We start from the raw sequence: 25175 nt of genomic DNA, 5'->3' as shown, positions 1-25175 counted from the left end.
GAACTTAAGACGTACAGTAACCAAACCATTATGCGTTGGAAAAGGGGCATCAGTCAGGTGATTATTGTTTTTTTTTTTTTTTAAACCACTCTGAGTCCTTTACCCCCCCAAAAAATATTTTCCTTAGTGAGAAGCTGCTAGTCCTAATATGTAATAAGATCCTCAACTGTTTGTATGATTGTAGAAAAATTCCATCAGATATAACTTAAACACTAACGTTTGACAAAGAACCCATCAACAGAATTTTCCATCCTGACAATCAGCTGATTCTTTCCTGTGAATTTTGCTGTTACAGACGAGCTTTCCAGTGTGTGGTAGATGAAAAATAAACTCAATATAAGATTGAGTCTGAGAAATAAAAATGTTCCCGAAGAGTTTTTTCTTTTTTTATATATAGATTTGATGTAGGTCTAGCACTGTGCTCAGCAGCAAATAAATTGTTCTTTCTGAAATGTTCATGACAGTTATTTTCTGGCATAACCTGAACTTTTCAGAACTGATTATTTTTATTTTTTTTATACCTTCACTATTTTTAAAGTTAGAATTTTTGTGAAAAAATATTGGTCTAAATATGCTATTTATTGCAGCAAAAACTATCTGGTAGTCAGTAGGATCACAAGGGACCTTTCGTACAATGCAAGAGCCAGTCGCTTCCCCCAATTTTTTTTACATTGTTTTTACCAAAAGACATGTTGCTTTCTTAGTTTGTCACAATAGAAAATTAAATTATTCATGTATTATTTATCAATATTAAATGATATTTGTTGATCAAGATAAAGCAAATTTTGGACAATTATTTTTATGTTTTTTTTGGACACATATCTATTAGTCACTAGGATCGCAAGGCACGTTTCTTACAACACAAGAGCCAGTCTCCTCCCCCCAAAAAATGTTTAAATTGTTTTTGCCAGAAAACATGTTATTTTCTTAGTTTGCCCCAATACTACATTATTTTATTAATTTATTAGTTGTCAACATTTACCGATATTTGTTGATCAAGATAAAGCTAAATTTGGACAATTATTTTTAGGTTTTCTGGACACACAGGACCCGATACAAAATGAAAATTTTTCACAAAAAGTATTGGATTTGCTTGTTGCAACCAATCAGATTTTGTTTTTTCTTTTTCCAAAGCTGCACTCAGATTAAAAAAAAGTTGTCCTACTGGGCGCAACAGCCAATGCTCAAATTGTTTATTACAGCTTTTTTTTTTTTTTTTAAATGCATGATTATTAAAGTTAAACTATCACCTCGAGAAAGGCTATCTACACGCAGATATAGTGGTAATCTTCAGGATTATAGCATATAAATCCTGAATAGCTGGCTAACTGGGGCAGTGGCTGCAGGGAGAAAATTAAGTTTTATTCTCCCTGTGTCTTACTTCCAGTCATTGGAGCATTTTAGGGAGCGTATACAGTCACCATTTAGTATATGGTGAGCACTGCTGTAGTCTCTCTGCAATATTTTGATTGACAGCCTGCTCTGTACACATTCACTGCACACAAATTCTGCAGAGTGGGCTATCAATCAAAGTACTGAAGAGTGAATACAGCTGCACTCAATGTACAGTGAGCGGTGACTATAACCGCTCCCCGCATGGCCCCAGTGACTGGAAGCAAGTGGCTACAGGCAGAATAAAACTTAATTTTCTCTCTGTAGCTACTGTTCCGGTCAGCCACTTTTTCAGGATTCATTCATTATTTCACCTTCAGACTATCACAATATCTGCAGGGAAATAGCGTTTCTCACAGTAACATTTTCCATGTAATATGTTTCATTAGTCTAAGTCAGGGGTCCCCAACTCCAGGCCTCGAGGGCCGCCAAAAGTGCAGGTTTTCAGGATTTCTTTAGTATTGCATCGGTGGTAATGTGATCATCGGCACAGGTGATGATTCCAACCCCTGTGCAATACTAAGGAAATCCTGAAAACCTGCACTGTTGGCGGCCCTCGAGGCCTGGAGTTGGGGACCACTGGTCTAAGTATAGGATAAATACACATATACAGAATATAAATGCTTCTTCCTTAAGATTTTGGGTTGGATATATATTCTTGCATTAAAAGAAACTTTACCTACAATTAAAGATCCTCCTACAGTAAATTGTTAATACTATTGTGTCTATTCAACGGAAAATTTGAGGTACAGCTATGCTTAGTAAATTAGCATGTGGTTTGATAATTTTTTTTAAGTAAGATTATTACTTATCTTTTTATATTTTACTGTTTAAAGGTTTTTTATTGGACTGGCGCTTAAGTTGCTTTAAGACCAAATATAATATTGACTATTAGAGATGAGTGAATTGATTTGGTAAGAATGAAATTTGTGTTTCATTTTTAGGAATTCGCTGAACTTGGCAACTTGCAATTCACTGTGGATGAATATTAACCAAGTATTCAAAGTACACATAATGAATCTATGGGGTCAGAAATGTATTCAATGTAATGCCATCCCCCATTATAGAAAGAATACGAGAGTGAAGTACTCCTAAAAATTAATACCAAGGAGAAAAAATAGAGTAACCATGAACCACAGAGAGTGAGATAAAAGATGCATTTTTATTGAAAAAATACATAAAATATCAAATACCAAACAATACGTTATGAGGCAAAAGAGGAATAAACAGAAAGGGGATAAATCATGAGAATATGTCATATATAGGATCAAAAAACACCAAGAAATGATAAATTATTATTATATATTATAATTATTAGGTGATAAGTGATGGATAAGACTCAACAGTTCATATAAAAGCTTCAAATACATGGAGGGACACAGAAGAAGTGAGAAGAGATGCTGTCGACAAGTGTGCTAGCATGAATTAGGTAGTGCCCGGTTAGGCTAGGCAAAAATATAATGCCCAGACTCCCGCATGTATTCCAAAAGCGACCTCTAGTCATTGAACATAAATAAAGTCTGCCACTTACCCATATTGTGGGGGTGAAGATGGAAATCCCCACACAGTCCCGACGCGCTTTTTGCTACTGCTCTTTCAAGGGGAGGTGCTTACAGTGGAAGAATAGCCTAAAATTGCCACTTTCATTTTACACGTCACCTCAGGAGTGGTCAGCCAGGTTTCTCCATATTGACTTGCAGATGAAACATCACAGGGTATAGCACAGCCAATCAAAAGGGACATTCTTATCCCATATAAATAGAATAAAGGGAATGCAGCAGCTATTTTGTGTTTAATATGGACTGTGAGCGGACATAACAGCTCACAGATTAGCCATAGAAATAGGGAAAGTAAGCTGTAAAATACTAAAAAACTGTACAGATAGTGTGTGACAGCACAATAATGAAGAGCAGTGACCATCCACTTACCAACATGTAATATATAATATATAAATATATGGTAAAGTCACTGTGACATTTTAAGGCTATATTTGCGTTTAAGAGCTTAAAAGGGGATGGATAGTCATAGTTGGTGATGAGATAATCTTATGAGATTTGAAGGTATAACATTTCTTGGATTTTACTTGGAAATTCTATTTGCTGCAGATTTAAGCTCCATGAACTGAATGTCCCTTATTATGCCCAGGAGTCCGGAGAGACCCCAAAGCAATATATAAGTAAGATGTAGAAAAAAACAATTAATACTCATCTCACCTCTGCTGCTCACAGTCCCCTGTACAGTCCTTGTTGCCTCCATTCATGTGACTTATAAGGTCACACCTAGAAATTTTGGAATAGAGTGCACATCATGAGATTGTGGCACAAGTTTGGACATGAAAACATTACTTCATGCAATGAGACATACCGGGAATAGTCATAGCCGGAAGTCATAGCCTTATGCCCATTCTAAACTGGGACTTCCGGTAGCAACTACGCCTGGTTTGCAGCAATGTCATGAAGTCAAATGTGCCTCAAACTTCGCTGCAAGATGTAGACATGAACTTCAGGCCTCGATGTCCCTGTAAGTTGCTCAGGGACCTCTCAGTCTTAAGGTACCGTCACACTCAGCGACGCTGCGGCGATATAGACAACGAGTCGACCTTAGCTAGATCGCTGGAGCGTCGCTGTTTAGGTCGCTGTAGAGACGTCAAACACAGCAACTCCAGAACGATGCAGGAGCGATCCAGTGACGTAACGGCGACTCACTTCTCGTTCTCGCTGGTTGTTAGCTCCATGTCAAACAGCCGGAGTGTACCGATCCGACACACATCTAGGGGCCCTATGCTCGTTGCTGGCGTCGTTGCTTTTGATGTCAAACATGACGATACACGCCGACCTGGCGACGAAATAAAGTTCTGGACTTCTAGCTCCGACCAGCGATGGCACAGCGGGATCCAGATCGCTGCTGCGTGTCAAACACAACGAGATCGCTATCCAGGACGCTGCAATGTCACGGATTGTTGTCATTCTCTTTGCAAAGTTGCTGAGTGTGACGGTACCTTTAGTTGCAGCTGGATATCCCAGATTAGCATAAAGATACCTGGGGTTTTGGCGTATAGTGGCAGTAAGAAGAGGTGCAGAGAAGTGTATGGGAAGAGTTAGCAATGGAGGTGGCTGGAGACGTGAGTGAGTAACTGAGTATTAATTTTCTTGTTCTTTTCAAACTTTTGCTAGCTCTCAGAGGCTCAACTCACCACCATTTTGATGACATTTATGAGGAGCAAATTGCAAAAAGATGCATTCTGATAAATACAGATTTTTCTAAAATTTGAGTTCAATTAAATTCTACTCTCATAAATTCGCCCAACTCTATTTTTAGTCTGTTTAAGACAATTGAAGTTTTTGCAAATCGATTTGTCAGTTATCTAATTTTTTTTATTTGACTATCAAAGATTCGCTCATCTCTAGTTTATGTGGATAAGCAAAACTACAATCACTATAAGTAACTGAAACCTTATTGTATTCCTTAGAAATGCCTTTAAAGAACATTTTAAGTGTTAGTGAAACTGAAAGCATGGTTTCGGTTTCACTAAAACTAGTGGTTATATAGATGACACTGTTGGCACCTACCTGTTTTGATTCCAGCTGCTGAGGGTATTACTTATGTGTTCCACTTATATATATCTATAACATTTTAAGTGTTGTTAAGAACTAGGATGAAAATCTAAATATTAAATTTATGTAATAATTGAGAAGTTCTAGGTTCACTGAAATAATGGTTCATATCAGATATAAGCAAAAATCCAAGTCAACAGATACATCTCTAGACACTAAACATCTCCAAAAACTTTAGCATACATGGGGCATTTATTATGTGTAGATGTGCCCACTAAAACTGTCTTTTAGGTTACTGTGTAAATGCAAAGGCAGAAAATATATGCCATAAACACGTTAAAATATAATAAAGTGGATCTTATGGAGATCTAGTTTTGGATTGTATTTTGTCCTAAAATTTGGATGTGTAGGATATAAATGTAAAACATGTTACTTGAGTCTATAACACATATGCAGATAAAAAAGAGAAATTGAGAGATGGTCAAATCAATTTGATGCAAATCGAATTTGAGTCGAATTTTAGGAAATTTGCAGGTCCCTACAAATACAAACAATGTGTCATTCGAGTCATGTGAATCATCAAAAAAATGCTCACCGCCTTTTTACACATTCCTGGGGAGGAAGGAAAAGAATGAACAAGGTCATCACAAATGGTAGGACAAAAAATTGAAGATATTAAAAATATATACAGTAATATTTATTGAGACAAACCATAAAAAGGTAGGCAAATAATGGCACTTACAGCCCATAAAAGTACCTGCAACCACTGAAAAGACCACAAATGTAAGGAGCAAAAATCACATGAGAAACACAGTAAGTGAGTGATACAAAATCAAAAATCACAAAAGTACTAGTTTCGGCACTCACAATTTCCATATTAAGAAAGCTTCATAGTGTTGGTATACAGACAACATGATTGTACAGAAAAGACAAGAACACTGTGTCTGATGGGTAAAGAGAAATGTATATGTACAGCACTGGCAAAAATTACGAGACCACTGCAAAATGTTCCTTTTGTCTGATTTTTCTCTTTATAGGTATATTTTTGAGTAAAATGTAAATTGTTCTTTTATTCTATAAACTTTTGACAACATGTCTCAGAATTTCCAAGCAATACATTTTGTATTCTTTTCTGACAAAGAAAAATGGTCAAAATAAACAAAAAGACTCAGTGCTTTCAGACCTCAAATAATGCAAAGAAGACAAGATCATAATCATTTAGAAACAATCATACTAATGTTTTAACTCAGGAAGAGTTCAGAAATCAATATATGTGTTTTGGCATGCTTTCCACCAGTCTTTCACGCTGCTTCTGGAGCAAAAATGTAAGCAGTTCTTCTTTGTTTGATGGCTTGTGACTATCCATCATCCACTTGATTACATTCCAGAGGTTTTCAATGGAGTTCAGGTCTGGAGATTGGGCTGCCCATGACAGGGGTTTGATGTGGTGGTCTCTTAATTTTTGCCAGAGCTGTATATAGTAGATCCCTACAAACAAAGAGGAATCAGTGAGTGAGATATACTATAAACAGTGCTGGGATGGCAGTAGGAGATTTGATCAATTTCAGCACTGTGCAGTATATAAGTCCACAATGGGTGGAGATAGTTGTCTGGTTAGATCATATTGTACTGTGCAACGATAAAATAGTCCAGTGCTCAGATATACAAACTCTGTCCCAGTCTTATGTTGAAAAATACAAGCAGTAAAGTACTAACATGGCAACATGGCAAAGTCTCTTCATGGTAACAGGAGTACATATGCTTTAAAATTTGCACCTTTTTGAAAAGTCGCATATGATGAATCAGATGAAAATATTTGGAGATTCTATACTGCATCTACAGTGGTGAACTAAAAATAAAAACATAATAAATAAAAAAGTGACTTTAAAAAGATGAAAATGGAAAAATGAATATAGTGCAAACGAAAACGGAGCAAAAAAATATGCACAAATGCAATAATGAATCGGGATCATCATTTCTATCCGAAGTTAAAAATAAAATGGAAATAGTAAAAAGTCAAACTAGAAAGACCAGGTATAGCCTTCTATAGTCTTCATCTTCTTATGTCACTCTTTCTAAATTTTCCCCCAATTTTTTTTTTAAATTACAGCCACTCCAGCAATCAAATACCCCATATGGGTCTAGATTCTCCAATACTTGAAGCCACTTATAAGACAGTGTAGTATGACATGGGCCTATTCAAATCAATTGTCAACATCTAAGTTTGAGATCACCAAAGCAGAATCCATTCTATGAAATGATTCTCTTCTGTGGCTCAACACCTATCTTTTTAGCATCCATTGACTCTAGTAATGAAACATTAAGGCCATGAGTAAGTTGTAGTAGTTCAGCAATTTTACAAGTGACTTGAAGTATAAAGCAGTAGACTTACGGAAGTCACTTCAAAACCTAAGGATCTCATTAAGAAGGATTGAGCTTGCACAAACAACACTAACCCGATTTGAAATGGGCTTTCCAATTTGATGAAAAGTGGACCCCAAATGCTTCCAGTTACATAAAATTACTAATAGTAGCAGGCACTCACCCTCCCCTGTCAAGAGCCAGGTCTCCGGTTCAGTAGTGTCTAAAATTTAGAATTTTTATAATATTAGCAGAATTCAGCTGTTTTCCTTGACCTTTTATGTACTTTATAATGTTTCATGTTTCAAGAATCAATTTTACTGTTTCACATCTTAGGGAGGTTATCCGGCCTTAGGATACAAGTCTGCAGTCACTCTATGTGACTGCAGACTTGTGAATCCTCACATCATGCGTGAAAATTCTCCAGTGCCGGCACTGGGATCAGGCAGTCAAGTGACTGCAAGTATGTGATTTGTATGCTTCCGGCTACATTCCAACTAGACATGTCTGGCCTTGCTCAAAACACGTACATCAAGCATGGCCATGTATGTCTTCTGAATTGTAAAGTGCCGTGGAATATATTGGCGCTATATAAATAAAGATTATTATTTGTTGACATGTGACCACATATAGGCAAATCACATATTTGTGGTCACACGCGCCCCATTCCCGGAGGCCAGGACTGGAGTATCCCCACAGCATGTAGTGCACGATATGTGAGGACAGTCACTTCTCTTGAATGGGAAACCCCTCTAAGAGGTAGGGTATTGCCATATTTTCTGCATTACACAAAAAATAAGAGTTAGTTGGGACTGATATTATCAGGATATAAAATAACTAACTGATTCATCAAAAAGAAAAAAAAGAAAATTTTCAATAAAGTTAATACTTTAAACATGATGTGACATGAAGTATGTAAAAGATAATAAAAACTAGCTAATTTCTGCTAACAAAAAAAATGATAAATTATAAAAAAAAAAAAAAACTAAACAAAATATTTAGAGTTTTTTATGGCAGATATTTAATCTCAGAAGTTGTGATATAGCACTGAGTACTATGCTTGGGAGATCATATCAAGAGCACCATCTGTCTATCTCCCTGAAGCTACTGCCTCTGTTTTTGTTGTGATGCCAAAAAAGGAAAGTTGCATTGCATCTACAAACAGGATGTGGCAACAATCAATCCCTTAAAAGTATAATGACAATGGATTGCACGTTTAGATCTTAGAATGATCTAATATAGTCTATAGATTTTACAAATTAATGAAATGCCATAGGCATGTTGTAACAATAGATGTTTAATACACCAGCTGGGCAATTCATTTATTAAAATTAGCTTTGTTCTTTAAATGTTTCAGATAGATAGATTCATAGATAGGCAGGAAAAAATGAAACTTTGCTACTGTGGGATAAATAAACCACTCATTTTTTCCACAGTTTTTGGAGTGTTGTCTTCAGTTTTGGCTGTTTATCTGAATGGTTTGGGCCTTGCCAGGGAGACTTTGCACCCATATCCTAATGGTTCTATTCCTTTTCTTCCTTTAGGTAGATAGATAAATAGATAGATAGAATTCACCAGAAAGAGGAACTTGTGTAATCCATTTGATTGCATATAGAACTGAGGAACTAAATTAGAATTTAATTGAACTCTACTCAAATGCTAAAGAGAAAGCATTCGCCAATTTTTTTTTACATTTCTTCCATTGGCTGCTATTTTTCCAAACCATAATGGGCCTTTAAAAAGTAAAAAAAAATCCTTACATTCACTTTACAGCTCCCCTCTCCGGCCCTTCCACTACATACTGCCACTCGTCCGGTGCACGGTGAAGGATTTTATCCCACACTGTTCTCGTTGGAATCTTTCGGTTTTCCTGGGGCCTGGGGGAATTCTGCACATGCACCGAGGAATGTCAAGGTGCATTCCTAGATGACCCCTGAGGCCTAATCAAAGCCGGAAATCCAGCACAGTGTCAGAGGCCAAGGCAATCCAGTGCAAGCAGTGAGGGATCAGTAGATCCGATGAGGACCAGACAGTCGATGATGAGTGGTGGAGGGGCCGGAGAAATGAATGGTAAGGTCAGTAAAAGATTTGTAACATTTTTTTGTTACATATTACATTTATTACACTCTAGAACCTGAAGAGACCCTCTAGAGCATAATAAGTGACATTAAATTCATCGAATTTCCTAGTAAAATCGGAACAAAATGCCAAACTCGAATTTTACCATTTTGCATAGTAAAAATTCCACTTCATTTAATCTCTGTGGGGCTACCTGCAATAATCCAGTTGAGAGTTCAGCTTTCTCCAGCAGCACCGTAGAGAATGAATGAAGTGACGGAAGTTCTCTAATCCAAAGCAAGACATAAATCCTCTGTTCTTTCAATCGGTGAGGGCCTCAGCAGTTGGACCTTCATTGATGTAATAGTGATCACCCATTGTGTTGAAAGGTGACAACTTGTATTTTCTTGAAAAATTTGCTTTGCTTCCACCTGGGAGGAAGGTTGTTGTAGTAGAAACCTTCCACCCAGTAAAATGAAATCCCCTTTACAGAAGCAATTCCTCTTTCTCATATTCTATTCTGACAAGATCTAAAGAAAAGTATTTCTGTTATTCTTTTCTTCCCTAATTCTTAGCTCTATTTCCTCATTAAGGTCCAGGCTGAAGAGTTTGCAAGCATTTCAATGAATACCACCCATTATTCTGCTCAGATACCCGATTTTGTGTGATTTTTTCATACCTTTATTCTCTAACAGTATCCAGAAATATGAATATATTTGTCTTCACTTTTCTATCGGAGGACGGTCTACTTTTAAATGAGCATCGGGTTGAAATTATGCATGATTTTACTTGTACTCGTGAATAATAAATGTAGCAAAGTACAGTCATTTTCTTGTAATCCTTCACTAATTTGACATTTTTGTGCTAAATAAAAACAGAATAGCAAAGTTGTCGGATCATCTGGGAAAATGTGAGAAATCATATGCGGTGTGGAGAACATAAAATAAAAGTCAGCATAAAAGTACAGGATAAGTTTTCAGATTCATTTTCACATTTTAAGTTCCAGAAAAGCTTAACTAAAGGAATAGATAAAATGTTGTACAAGGAAGTGACAAAAAATACAGTAAAAGATTTGAACATCTATGGGGTTGTTCAATTTAGGAAAACATTTTTTTTTACATATCTTCTATTAGGTAAATCTGACTTGATAGATATGGTGGTTTCTCATTCTGGACCCCCAACGATTATCCAGAGCAGGGAACAGATCAGAAGAATGCCACTTACTTTGGAGGTCCCGTCATGTCCATATAATGCATTGAGTTCAATGTCAATTACGAAATGCTGAAAGTGTAAACATCATTTTATTATTATTTTTTCAAAAATTAATAGTATATGTGAAAATACGAAACTTTGTATTAAATCTTGTCAGAGAAATCTACTTCATTCTCCTCCTGGACTGATGTTTCCTTCTCAGAATTCTTAATTCGTTGGCAAAATCTGTCCAGGGGAAAACAGATTTAACTTTTTCTAAGATAGGAGATGATATTTGAGGTTCAACGTTCTTTGGAGAACTTTAACTTTCTTTTTAGGAGAACTTGCAGCAGAATGTCCGTATCTCTTCCCTCTCCTACTCATATGAAATGACATTTGGTGCTTTTAAAATTCTATCTTAAAAACTTGAAAATCTGTCTTCGCTGAAGACAGATTTTACATATTTCACCCGTGGATTGAGAGAGAAATATCAATCCTGGCAGAGAAAGGAGAAGATTTCTATGATAAGATATATTAGAGCGTTGCTTATTTTCCATTGTACTATTGATTCGTGAAATAAAAATTACCGTAAAACAACGCTTACTCTTTAATTTTTCCGGTGGTGCCACTGCTGAATAAGTATTTCAAAGTTCCCACAAAGTTCATTATTTGAATTCTAAATAACAGAACATCCAACGATCAACTTCTTCTTTGGGGGTTTCATTTGATAAGTTTTTTTCTCCAAAGAAATGTTTTTAACTATTTTTTTTAGCTAAGTATTGGCATAAACATTATACCACACAAAATATCCTACTACATGATTTTGTTATATTTTTATAAACTTTTTTTGTTTATTTAAATAAATATACCCTTTTTTATATTCTTTCCTTCAATTTTTTTATTTTGAGTTCTAAAAATTATTCTACTTGCTTTCATAAATCTGTGGTTTCCATTGTCTTTTCTTTGCACTTGAAGTGGTTTTATGCAATTTGTATTAAATGTAATAATTTCAATATTGAAGTTCTATTAAATACTAAAACATGATGTGACTCTTATTAGGTATTTTTGTATTGTTAGGACAAAGGGCCCTGACACAATTTTCCGTTGAATAGAAACTACAAAAGTTTTCAATTTGGAATTATTGCAGTTTTGCAGTAAACAAAATTGGCAAGAATTTTCAAACCATTTCGCACATGTATGTAATAACATTAGAAATGTGTCTTGATCAGTTAACGCTGGGTGTTAGGTATTTCATTTTTAATACGGCTTTTCTTTTTTAGGGCTCATTCGTGTATCATTGTAAGCATTGTTTTGTAAATCACTGTTTTTTTTCCATTACTGTATTGCATTTGTTGAATCTAGTTCATTTCTTTTTTATGTTGCCTTAAACTAATGCTTTTTTGGATCCATTGGCCTCTAAGAAAGAGTTTTAAAATGAGATGTAGACAAATACATTCACTATGGTTGCTACAAAAACACGAAGGAAAGAATATTTATGTTATTTTGCTGGTTTACAATCAATGGCCATATATTTAGAGTTTGTTCAAAAGCTTTTTTATGAAAGTTAAGATTTACAAAATTGAATAATTCTTGAGCTTTGTCGGCATTGTATTATCTCAAAAACTCTGTATCTAATAGAGCAAGGTCAACATTTAGCATTCGCTCTTAAACTGTATTGAAAGGAAACTGGGGTTATTATTTTGGCCTTGGAAAGCTGTTGCATTCCACAGTTCTTTGGGGGTAAGTCCTAAATGGTGATTTACTGTCTTTAACTTCCATATGCCCCACATTGAAGAAAGCCTAACGTTCAACTGATTGTCATAATACATATTGAAAGGGCTTTGGGATCTTGTATTACTGCCAAGGAAAGCTGCCTCCTTCCTCACTATGACTACCTGAATGACTACAACGCTAGGACAAGTGGGTCATCAGAAATAGGCTTCCAGGGAAGTTAAAAACTTTTTTATATATGTCATGCTCTCATGAATATCACAAGTAATCATTATGGAATTGACAACTGCTTAGTGCAAATTTATACCTCAAAAATTAGTTATCTTTCAGCCCAACTAACAAATGACATAACAAAATAAGATGAGTGTCTTTAAGAGCTAACCAACTTTTAAAAAGTTAAAAAAATATTTATTCACACCTTACTGCTTACCTCTCCGGTCCCTCCACTTTTCACCATCCCTTGTCCGGTCTTTGGCACATCTTCATATCACCATCATCGAGCGCTTTATCCCCAACTCTCTTCATGCAAAACCAGAACTGATGAGGCCCAAGACTTTCCTTCACAAGGTCCTGGAGCACATAGTGATGCCATAATGTTGCAGCCTTGTGCATGCTTATTCGTGGAGAATTTCTGTGCCTCAAGAGGGACAGAAGTCCTGGTCTAGTGTGAAAAGGCACAGAGATTCAGTGCTCAATGGCAGTGATAATTAGATGCACGGAGGACTGGACAAGGGTTGGCGAAGAGCGGAGGGGCCAGACAGTTGAGCGATAAGGTGAGCATAAGTATTTTTTTTGTTTTCATCATCTTACATGTATTGTGCTCTCTTTGGACCCCCAGAGCATAATGAGTGATATTCAATTCATGGAGAGTAACTTCACTGTTTGTCGAATTTCCCGGAAAAGTCTGAGTGATTTGCTGAATTCAAATTTTGTTAGATCCGCTCATATCAACTAATCACAATAATATGTTCTGGGTATCAGAATTTTCATGACCATGATAGTTGATTTTTTTAAAAGATTTCATGATCATTTAAAGAGGACCAGTCACAAGGTCAAACGTTGCTTAATTTTGTCTCTTATGTTATTCCTTCTGCTCCTCTGAATTTTTTGTTTTCAGTGATATGGGCCTTTTTATTTATGGCCTTTACCAAAAGGGCATTGCTCAAGGGGTTATTATACAGAGCAGCCTAATAACATGGTCCCAGAAAAGGCTGTCTGCAATGACCCCTTGGAAAAGACCATAAAGTTAGCACTAAAAAAAAAACTGGATCCGTAATATAAATGATAAAAAAACAGTATATTCAGGAGAGCAGCAAGAATGAAATAAAAGGCACTTTTTAGATTGGGACCGGCCCTCTTTAAGTCTTTCAACCTTATAAAATGTTGGGGTGCAATATTCCAGATTTTACAGCAATGGTAATGGTTTTCCTTTGAAGCCTTGCAGAATAAATTGACTGCCTATAAAACAACATATTATTGTACAAAAATATTTCTACTCTAAGGGAGGTTTGCTCCACTCTTTTTGTTCAGAATTTAATGTTCAAAATCTTTATTTGCCTCTTATATGCTATTTTCCATTGAAATATATTTCAAATTCAATAAACTTGCTTGACATGTGTTTGTACATTTCTCTCGTGTTCATTTTAGCATAAAGTGACAGCAAATAATTTTTTGAACAAGTTAGAAAAAAAAAAGAAAGTAATTTCTGTTATGGCAAGTTTTATTAAAATTCCAAGAGTGTAAAAAAAGAAAATCAGCAGCCTCAGTTACAATTGCATTTTAATGAAGTCAGTCAGTTGAAGGTGGCAGAAATACATTTCATTAGACCAAGTATTCAAATGATGAATTGCTAAAATACTTTATTATCAAATATATAATTAAATCCTCAGCATAATCAATGCAATTAACCTTTTTTAAATAGATACATATGTAGTAACAATATACTGTAACATGTACTGGGAATAATCAAAATCGGACTGACCAACCAGAGTAAACAACGTTCCTCCAAAAGTCCCAGATTCTAAAGCAATAATGGGCTTTCAAGAACAACGAATTTGGAGCCATTTACCTGCCATTAAGGTGTATTTATTATGGGTTTCTTTTCAATAATAACTTTATATACCTGAATGTGTAAGTTAATGAGTTTACAAATTACATCTCGACCTTCTAGAAATGTAATGTCTTTGATGAGCCATAGACATCGGATTATCAGCTTGTTAGTACCTTATGTCAACTATTCATTTATAGTTGCTACAAGGAAAATTCACGGGCAGAAGCAACTTTTTTTTTTATATCCTCCATATGGGTGACATTAAAGAAGCAGTGATCCACTAAGGGTGGAATTACATTGGCCAACCCACTGTTATTAAATGACCACCGATTGGCTATATGAAAGCACATCAGCAGTCATTTAGCAGCTTGTTCAGACAAACAAGATCATTCTGTGTGCATAGACTGCCATTGTTCTCGACAGCACAGTGTACTGTTTGCACATTGTCCTGTTTACACAGGACAATGGGCTGCCGAAAATGAGCAATGAGCTTAACAATTATTTCACCAGCTGAGCAAATATTTTGCTCTTCTATCAGGTAATTGGTAGCCTGTTTGCACTGGCTGTGTAAATAAACCAAGAGAATCAGAAACCCATTATCAATTGAAAAAGAGTTTAAGATGAAGCTCAAGTTTTGTGAAGGAAAAAAGAAAAAAATGTTTAAAAGAAAATGGTGGTGCGTCTTTTAGTCCCATTTTAGAGTAGCTTACCGGGGGAATCAGTGGTAGTAGAACGGGGTCACAGGAGGCATGGTTGTCGCCCAAGATCTTAATCTGAGCATGCACTGCCTCCAGCGGGAATTTTCTCAAAGCTCATCGCAGGGAAATCAGTGGGGAGTAGGACTCCGCTCAGCTCCGACATCTTAGGATAACTCAGGGCTTACAGCCTTGCAGAGCCGGGACAACCCCCATCTTCCCAGCCCAGGGCCTGCAGCCTTGGCCCACTCCTGTTTGCCGGCCTCCTGAAGCAGTGATCCTTCCTCCTGTGACCCTGTTCTACCACAGCGGTTACCCCTCAATAAGTAAGCTACATTCGGATTATAAGATGCACCCCCTTCCTACCAAATTTTGGGGAAAAAGTGAGCATTATAATCAGAAAAAATACAGTATATGATTTACATACTTACAGCCACATTCTGACTAGATGTGTCTAGCCTCGCTCAATACACTTGCATTGAGCGAGGCTGGGTACGTCTAGTTGGCTCGTGACCGCATGAATGCAAATCATATCCTCATGGTCACGCACCTGCCGCTCCTGGAGAATCCTCACAATGCACAGTATGTGCGATCTGAGGGTTCACAAGTTTGCAGCAGTCACACAGAGTGACTGTAGAATTGTAGCCTAAGGCCGGTCACCTTTATCCAGTGATTTATGGTACATGGTGTATTCTTTACGCACTCCAGAAAATCTACTAAAACATATTGCTCTTGTCCTATCTGCTGTACAAAAATATCCCCTCCACTATACACTGTATGCAGTTGTTTTAGCTTGGCCACGCAGAAGTGCTTGGAAGCATAAAATTGAATAGCCGTGGTGTCTGAAATCAAAATGTATTGAATTCGTAGGCAGTTGCTTATTGGATATGCCAAAAAAGGACAAACTAGTTTTCTCTATTGTGAGCAAGCAACAAGTTCGTAATAGGTATAATTTTTCTGTAGTTCTCATGAAAATTAAAAGTATTTGCCAACAATTCTCCATTATTATATATATTAACGAGAGGCCAACTTTCCAGTAAAGCATTTGTTTAGAGCATGTGTCTTTTAATTAGCAAATTTTTTGCAGCAGGCCTGACCAGGCTTGCTTGTTGTGTGTTACGTACCAGCACGCGCAAGCCCTTTTTTCTGCTCGCTGCAGACCTACTTCTTCTGATCGGCATCTAATTCCTGTGGCCTTTGTGTCTGAGAAATGGTTTGAAATCTCCTGCTGACTGGCTGAAGTCTGTTTTTCTTCCTGAGGGCAGGGCAGACGCCATGTTTCTAAATACTGGTACGTACCACTTTACAAAAAAAACATAAGGTTTACGATTAATGCAAGTCAAATATTCTAACATTTTACAATTATAAATATTTGTGCATTTCATATGTATCTGATTTCTAATTAGAGTGAAGGGTATTTTGGAGGGGGCGAAACCAATATCAAATTCTTACAAAATGTACAATTTTGCTTTAACTTTGCTTGTTTTCAGAATTGTTGCATAATTTGTCAATTGGAAAACAAAAAAATACTACAATAAATGTTTCTACCAGTAAATGCCATTTTAGAACATTGGTGTCAATATTATAGTATGGCTCATATACAAATGTTCTCTTAACAGCACTCCATGTGGCCAGATGTGGTACTGATGGTTTCTAGTGTGATTTGTCATTTGGTTTATGAGCTATTAAAATTAATTAAATTAACTAATTCATTTTAGAAGGATATTGGTTTGGCTAAAAACATTGCTAGATTTATTATATCATAGTGATAGAATCTATTTACTGAACGTAACTTAGAAAATGTTAAATTGTCATTTAAATATTTTTTCTTGTGTATAGTTTTAGCTCACCAAATAGGTTATGCATTGTTTTTATTGTTTTCTTTTGTGTGCTATTCCATGAAAACTATAATGTTAAGCATAGACTATGTGTTATAATGTAGCTCTGCCCCTGACGAAAAAAAAAAATAGTATCGACATTATTAAGAAAGTGAAATCATAACAATTCTTTGTATTTCTTTAATCATAAATATAATCTTTGCACTTTTCAATAAGCTAACCGTTTCGCTCTTTGAAAGACAGACATTTTGATGTTCTATATTCAAATGTAGGTTGAGACTCTAAAGGGTTTTCTGCCTTTTTCTTGAAATCAGCACATGACCTGAATGTGCTCTAAAAAACGCAAATTGCACCTACTTACCCATGGATCTACTCCTCCATTTAGTTGTCCAACTTTCCTGCCCCAATGGTTCAGCTAAAAAACAATCCATTTTGGCCCTGAAAGAAAAAATCGTGAGCTTACAACGTTTCAATGGCATTGATGCTTGAATCCATCTTCTACCATAGTTGCGAAATCCCACTTTTGAAGATCAGCAATCTTGAAAAAAAATGGCACTTCCACTGGTAGAATAATAAATATTTATTTTGGATACATTAACCCCTTCTTGACTGGGCTATTTTCCTTTTTTTTCGTTTTCCTTTTTTTCCCCTCTTCTTCCAAGAGCCATATTTTTTTTTTATTTTTCTGTCCATATGACCGAGTTGTACTTTTGAAGGACATTATTCATTTTATCACGTGATGGACTGGAAACTGGGAAAAAAATCCTAATACGTTGAAAAAAGGAAAACGTAATACTATATGGAATTTTTTTAATGTATGTAAAATAAATTCGAACTGCCAATTTTTCTCACTTTTCTTCATTTTGGCGCTTAATTTCACAATTACACTGTTAGACCTAATAAATAGGATTGTTTACTAATAGGACAACCCCTGTTGTGGATTCTGTTTTTGGGCTCCCTCTGGTGGTTACAGATGGTACTGGGTGACTTGTGTTTTCTGCGGTCTCTGGTGTCCACCTGTTCTATCAGGATATGGGAGTTTCCTATTTAACCTGGCTTTCTTGTCATTTCCTCGCCGGCTATCAATGTAATCAGTGTGTCTTGTTACCTCTGCTTCCCGCTTCTGTAATCTTCAGGACAAGCTAAGTTTTTGATTTTCCTGTTCCACGTTTTGCTTAATTTTTGTCTTAGTCCAGCTTGCAGATATGTGATTCCTTTTTGCTGGTTGCTCTAGTGGGCTGATATTACTCCTCATGTTCCATGAGTTGGCACATGAGTTCAAGTAATTTCAGGATGGTTTTTTGTAGGGTTTTTCGCTGACCGCGCAGTTCACTTTTGTATCCTCTGCTATCTAGCTTTAGCGGGCCTCATTTTGCTGAATCTGTTTTCATAACTACGTATGTGCTTTCAGCTCAGTTTCCATCACCCTAGAGCTTGTTTTGTTTTTTGTGCTTGTCCTTTTGTGATCCCCTGCCATTGGGATCATGACAGTATAGCCGGCCAAAAGTGGTAATCGTATTGGCTGACGTAGGAGGAAAAGTAGTCTGAGGAAGTTTTTTTTTTTCTCCCCTCAGAGTTTGCTGCCTAGCCTTAATTACAGCCTGGCTGCGTCTTACCTCCTCTTAATCCTTGAATGGCTCTGACCTCAGCTGTTTATCATGGACGTCCAGAGTTTGGCTTCCAGCCTGAATAATCTTGCTGCTAAGGTTCAAAATATACAAGATTTTGTTGTACATGCTCCTGTGTCTGAACCTAGAATTCCTATCCCAGAGTTTTTTTCTGGAGATAGATCTAGTTTTCTGAATTTTAGGAACAATTGCAAGTTGTTTCTTTCTTTGAAATCTCGCTCCTCTGGAGACCCTGCTCACCAAGTCAAAATTGTTATATCTTTCCTGCGGGGTGACCCTCAGAATTGGGCATTTGCATTGGCACCAGGGGATCCTGCGTTGCTCAATGTGGATGCGTTTTTTCTGGCATTGGTTTGCTCTATGAGGAACCTAACCTAGAGATTCAGGCTGAAAAAGCTTTATTGGCTCTCTCTCAGGGGCAAGATGAAGCAGAAATATATTGTCAGAAATTTCGGAAATGGTCGGTGCTTACTCAGTGGAATGAGTGCGCCCTGGCTGCAAGATTCAGAGATGACCTTTCTGAGGCCATTAAAGATGTTATTGTGGGGTTCCCTGCGCCTACAGGTCTGAATGAGTCTATGACTATGGCTATTCAGATTGATCGGCGTTTACGGGAGCGCAAACCTGTGCACCATTTGGCGGTGTCTTCTGAACAGGCACCTGAGACAATGCAATGTGATAGAATTCAGTCCAGAAGTGAACGGCAAAACTATAGGCGGAAAAATGGGTTGTGTTTTTATTGTGGTGATTCAGCTCATGTTATATCAGCATGCTCTAAACGCACAAAAAAGGTTGATAAGTCTGTTGCCTTTAGTACTTTACAGTCTAAGTTCATTCTGTCTGTGACTCTGATTTGTTCATTATCAGCCATTTCCGTCGATGCCTATGTGGATTCAGGCGCTGCCCTGAGTCTTATGGATTGGTCATTTGCCAACCGCTGTGGGTTTAGTCTGGAGCCTCTGGAAGTCCCTATTCCTTTGAAAGGAATTGACTCTACACCTTTGGCTATGAACAAACCTCAGTACTGGACACAAGTGACCATGTGTATGACTCCCGTTCATCAGGAGGTGATTCGCTTCCTGGTACTGTATAATTTACATGATGTCTTAGTGCTTGGTCTGCCATGGTTACAAACTCATAACCCAGTCTTGGACTGGAAAACGATGTCTGTGTTAAGCTGGGGATGTCAGGGGGTTCATGATGATGCACCTCCGATTTCTATCGCTTCATCTACTCCTTCTGAGGTTCCTGTATTTTTGTCTGATTATCGGGATGTTTTTGAGGAGCCTAAGCTCAATTCGCTTCCTCCTCACAGGGATTGCGATTGTGCTATAGATTTGATTCCTGGCAGTAAATTTCCTAAAGGACGTTTGTTTAATCTGTCAGTGCCAGAGCATACTGCTATGCGGGATTATGTTAAGGAGTCCTTGGAAAAGGGACATATCCGTCCATCTTCGTCCCCTTTGGGAGCAGGTTTTTTTTTCGTGGCCAAAAAAGATGGTTCCTTGAGGCCTTGTATAGATTACCGTCTTTTGAATAAGATTACAGTCAAATATCAGTATCCTTTGCCATTGTTGACTGATTTGTTCGCTCGCATTAAGGGGGCTAAATGGTTCACTAAGATTGATCTTCGGGGTGCGTATAATCTTGTGCGGATAAAGCAGGGTGATGAGTGGAAAACCGCATTTAATACGCCTGAGGGCCATTTTGAGTATTTGGTGATGCCTTTTGGACTTTCTAATGCTCCTTCTGTCTTCCAGTCCTTTATGCACGATATTTTCCGTGAATATCTGGATAATTTTATGATTGTGTATTTGGATGATGTTTTGGTTTTTTCTGATGACTGGGAGTCCCATGTTCAGCAGGTCGGGAAGGTGTTTCAGGTCCTGCGGGCCAATTCTTTGTTTGTAAAAGGTTCAAAGTGTCTCTTTGGAGTCCAGAAGATTTCTTTTTTGGGGTATATTTTTTCCCCTTCTACTATTGAGATGGATCCCGTCAAGGTTCAGGCTATTTGTGACTGGACGCAGCCTACATCTCTTAAGAGTCTACAGAAGTTCTTGGGCTTTGCTCATTTTTATCGACGTTTCATAACTAATTTTTCTAGTGTTGTTAAGCCTTTGACGGATTTGACTAAGAAGGGTGCTGATGTTGCTGATTGGTCTCCTGCGGCTGTGGAGGCCTTTCAGGAACTTAAGCGCCGGTTTTCTTCTGCTCCTGTGTTGCGTCAGCCAGATGTTTCGCTTCCTTTTCAGGTTGAGGTTGATGCTTCCGAGATTGGAGCGGGGGCGGTTTTGTCGCAGAGAAGCTCCGATTGCTCAGTGATGAAGCCATGTGCGTTCTTTTCTAGAAAGTTTTCGCCCACTGAGCGGAATTATGATGTTGGTAATCGGGAGCTTTTGGCCATGAAGTGGGCATTTGAGGAGTGGCGTCATTGGCTTGAGGGTGCTAGACATCGTGTGGTGGTCTTGACTGATCACAAAAATCTGATTTACCTTGAGTCTGCCAAGCGTCTGAATCCTAGACAGGCTCGTTGGTCACTGTTTTTCTCCCGTTTCGATTTTGTGGTTTCATACCTGCCAGGTTCAAAGAATGTGAAGGCGGATGCTCTTTCTAGGAGTTTTGTGCCTGACTCCCCTGGAAATTCTGAGCCCACTGGTATCCTTAGGGATGGGGTGATTTTGTCGGCTGTCTCCCCAGATTTGCGACGTGCTTTGCAGGAGTTTCAGGCGGATAAACCTGATCGTTGTCCGCCTGAAAGACTGTTTGTTCCGGATAATTGGACCAGTAGAGTCATCTCCGAGGTCCATTCTTCTGCGTTGGCAGGTCATCCTGGAATATTTGGTACTAGAGACTTGGTGGCCAGGTCTTTTTGGTGGCCTTCCTTGTCGAGGGATGTGCGTTCTTTTGTGCAGTCTTGTGAAGTTTGCGCTCGGGCTAAGCCTTGCTGTTCTCGCGCCAGTGGATTATTGTCACCTTTGCCTATCCCGAAGAGGCCTTGGACGCACATTTCCATGGACTTTATTTCGGATATCCCTGTCTCTCAAAAAATGTCCGTCATCTGGGTTGTGTGTGACCGCTTTTCTAAGATGGTTCATCTGGTACCCTTGCCTAAGTTACCTTCCTCCTCTGAGTTGGTCCCTCTGTTTTTTCAGAACGTGGTTCGTTTGAATGGGATTCCGGAGAACATCGTTTCTGACAGGGGATCCCAGTTTGTGTCTAGATTTTGGCGGACGTTCTGTGCTAAGATGGGCATTGATTTGTCCTTTTCATCTGCATTCCATCCTCAGACGAATGGCCAGACGGAACGAACTAATCAGACCTTGGAAACTTATTTAAGGTGTTTTGTGTCTGCTGATCAAGATGACTGGGTTACCTTTTTGCCGCTTGCCGAATTTGCCCTTAATAATCGGGCTAGTTCTGCTACCTTGGTTTCTCCTTTCTTTTGTAATTCGGGGTTTCATCCTCGTTTTTCCTCTGGTCAGGTGGAGCCTTCTGATTGTCCTGGAGTGGACATGGTGGTGGATAGGTTGCATCAGATTTGGAGTCATCTGGTGGACAATTTGAAGTTGTCCCAGGAGAGGGCTCAGCAGTTTGCTAATCGCCGTCGCCGCGTGGGTCCTCGACTTCGTGTTGGGGACTTGGTGTGGTTGTCTTCTCGTTTTGTTCCTATGAAGGTCTCTTCTCCTAAGTTCAAGCCTCGGTTCATCGGTCCCTATAGGATCTTGGAAATTCTTAACCCTGTGTCGTTTCGTTTGGATCTCCCGGCATCGTTTGCTATTCATAATGTGTTCCATCGGTCGTTGTTGCGGAAGTATGAGGTACCTGTTGTTCCTTCGCTTGAACCGCCTGCTCCGGTGCTGGTGGAGGGAGAATTGGAGTATGTTGTGGAGAAGATCTTGGATTCTCGTGTTTCCAGACGGAAACTCCAATATTTGGTCAAGTGGAAGGGTTATGGTCAGGAGTATAATTCTTGGGTGGTTGCCTCTGATGTTCATGCTGCTGATTTGGTCCGTGCATTTCATAGGGCTCATCCTGGTCGCCCTGGTGGTTCTCGTGAGGGTTCGGTGACCCCTCCTCAAGGGGGGGTACTGTTGTGGATTCTGTTTTTGGGCTCCCTCTGGTGGTTACAGATGGTACTGGGTGACTTGTGTTTTCTGCGGTCTCTGGTGTCCACCTGTTCTATCAGGATATGGGAGTTTCCTATTTAACCTGGCTTTCTTGTCATTTCCTCGCCGGCTATCAATGTAATCAGTGTGTCTTGTTACCTCTGCTTCCCGCTTCTGTAATCTTCAGGACAAGCTAAGTTTTTGATTTTCCTGTTCCACGTTTTGCTTAATTTTTGTCTTAGTCCAGCTTGCAGATATGTGATTCCTTTTTGCTGGTTGCTCTAGTGGGCTGATATTACTCCTCATGTTCCATGAGTTGGCACATGAGTTCAAGTAATTTCAGGATGGTTTTTTGTAGGGTTTTTCGCTGACCGCGCAGTTCACTTTTGTATCCTCTGCTATCTAGCTTTAGCGGGCCTCATTTTGCTGAATCTGTTTTCATAACTACGTATGTGCTTTCAGCTCAGTTTCCATCACCCTAGAGCTTGTGTTGTTTTTTGTGCTTGTCCTTTTGTGATCCCCTGCCATTGGGATCATGACAAACCCCTTCTCAATATGAATGTTTGACCCCATTAAAATAAAAATAACTATACTCACCTCCTATTCTGTTTCAGCAATCTCAGCATTCACATGAGGTTCTTTCATCATGTGAGCCCTGAACACAATCATCACCAGCTTCACTGTCCCTGCCTTCGAGCGAATAAGTATTCCTGAGGAAGTGAGAGCTGATTGGGTGGGCTCTTCTTGTAGTAATGATATACAGGGTGGGCCATTTATATGGATGCACCTAAATAAAATGGAAATGGTTGGTGATATCAACTTCCTGTTTGTGGCACATTAGTATATGGGAGGGGGAAAACTTTTCAAGATGGGTGGTGACCATGGCGGCCATTTTGAAGTTGGCCATTTTGGATCAACTGTATTTTTTCCAATGGGAAGAGGGTCATGTGACACATCAAACATATTGATAATTTCACAAGAAAAACAATGGTGTGCTTGGTTTTAACATAAATGTATTCTTTCATCAGTTATTTGCAAGTTAATGACCACTTATAAAATGTGTTAAAAGTGCTGCCCATTGTGTTGGATTGTCAATACAACCCTATTCTCCCACTCTTGACACACTGATAGCAACAGCACAGAAGAAATGCTAGCACAGACTTCCAGTATCCGTTGTTTCAGATGCTGCACATCTCGTATCTTCAAAGCATAGACAGTTGCCTTCAGATGACCCCCAAAGATAAAAGTCTAAGGGGGTCAGATGGGGAGCCCTTGGTGGCCATTCAACTGGCCCACAATTACCAATCCACATTACAGGAAACTGTTCATGTAGGAATGCTCAGACCAGACACCCATAATGTGGTGGTGCACCACCTTGCTGGAAAAATTCAGGGCTCTTTCAGTGCATAAAGAGGGCAACACATCATGATGGTCATTGTGGGCCAGTTGAATGGCCACCAAGGTCTCCCAATCTGACCCTTTAGACTTTTATCTTTGGGGTCATCTGAAGGCAATTGTCTATGCTGTGAAGATACGAGATGTGCAGCATCTGAAACAACAAATGCTGGAAGCCTGTGCTAGCATTTCTTCTGTGGTGTTGCTATCAGTGTGTCAAGAGTGGGAGAAGAGGGTTGCATTGACGATCCAACACAATGGGCAGCACTTTGAACACATTTTAGAAGTGGTCATAAACTTGTAAATAACTCATGAAAGAATAAAGTTACGTTAAAACCAAGCAGACCATTGTTTTTCTTGTGAAATTTTCAATAAGGTTGATGTGTCACATGATCCTCTTCCCATTGAAAAAAGTTGAATCCAAAATGGCTGACTTCAAAATGGCCGCCATGGTCACCACCCATCTTGAAAAGTTTCCCCGCACCCATATACTAATGTGCCACAAACAGGAAGTTAATATCGCCAACCATTCCCATTTTATTTAGGTGTATCCTTATAAATGGCCCACCCTGTAGTTGCACTTTGTGCTCTAAACCAGAGGTACCCAACTCCAGTCCTCAAGGCCCACCAACAGCTCATGTTTTCAGGATTTCCTTTGCATTGCACAGGTGATGCAATTATTACCTGGGCAAGACTAAGGAAATCCTGAAAACATGACATGTTGGTGGGCCTTGAGGACTGGAGTTGGGGACCTCTGCTCTAAACCAATCAGATATCTCTTTTGCCTCTCTCGTCTCCAAAATAAAGCAAACTCACTGTGAAGAGATACTACACCTGCCTCCCTCTCCTCCCCATACTCTTTTCAATGTTTTATACTAGACACATTCTATGCTGATTGATAAAGCTTTCTTAACTTTTATATAGAGCCTATGAGCAAATAAACTAGGACTACAGACTGTTGGAAGGTGAAAAAGAAATCACTTGATAAGATATATTACAAAAGTTACATGATTTTAAGTGAACCAGAAATGTATGTATTTTTTTTTAATTGCTGATTGATTTCCACACGTAAACCTCATGATTAACTGAACACATTGGACAATATTTTTTCGAAAATTCAAATTTCACACGGAACTCACTTGCATTGAATAGAGAAAAAATAATAATTTTTAGCAC

General features: G+C 38.5%; 1 protein-coding gene across 3 annotated transcripts in view; it reads left to right on the top strand.

Moving 5' to 3' along the window:
* AJAP1 (adherens junctions associated protein 1) overlaps positions 1-25175 on the top strand; it is a 444313-nt gene that overhangs the window by 396407 nt on the left and 22731 nt on the right. Inside the window, exon 6 of one of the 3 annotated variants that reach the window (XM_069740960.1) lies at positions 16192-16323. The exons of 1 other annotated variant lie outside the window; for it this stretch is intronic. In XM_069740960.1, coding sequence (XP_069597061.1) covers positions 16192-16264 — 73 coding nt within the window. In that variant the 3' untranslated portion in view covers positions 16265-16323. Of the gene's footprint in view, positions 1-16159; positions 16324-25175 lie in introns of all 3 variants that reach the window. One more of the 3 variants, XM_069740961.1, reaches the window with a different exon arrangement.

Source organism: Ranitomeya imitator, chromosome 10 (genome assembly GCF_032444005.1).
Source record: "Ranitomeya imitator isolate aRanImi1 chromosome 10, aRanImi1.pri, whole genome shotgun sequence".
Taxonomy (NCBI): domain Eukaryota; kingdom Metazoa; phylum Chordata; class Amphibia; order Anura; family Dendrobatidae; genus Ranitomeya; species Ranitomeya imitator.
Note: the sequence above shows the minus strand (reverse complement) of the source record. Positions and strands in the feature narration are given on the sequence as shown.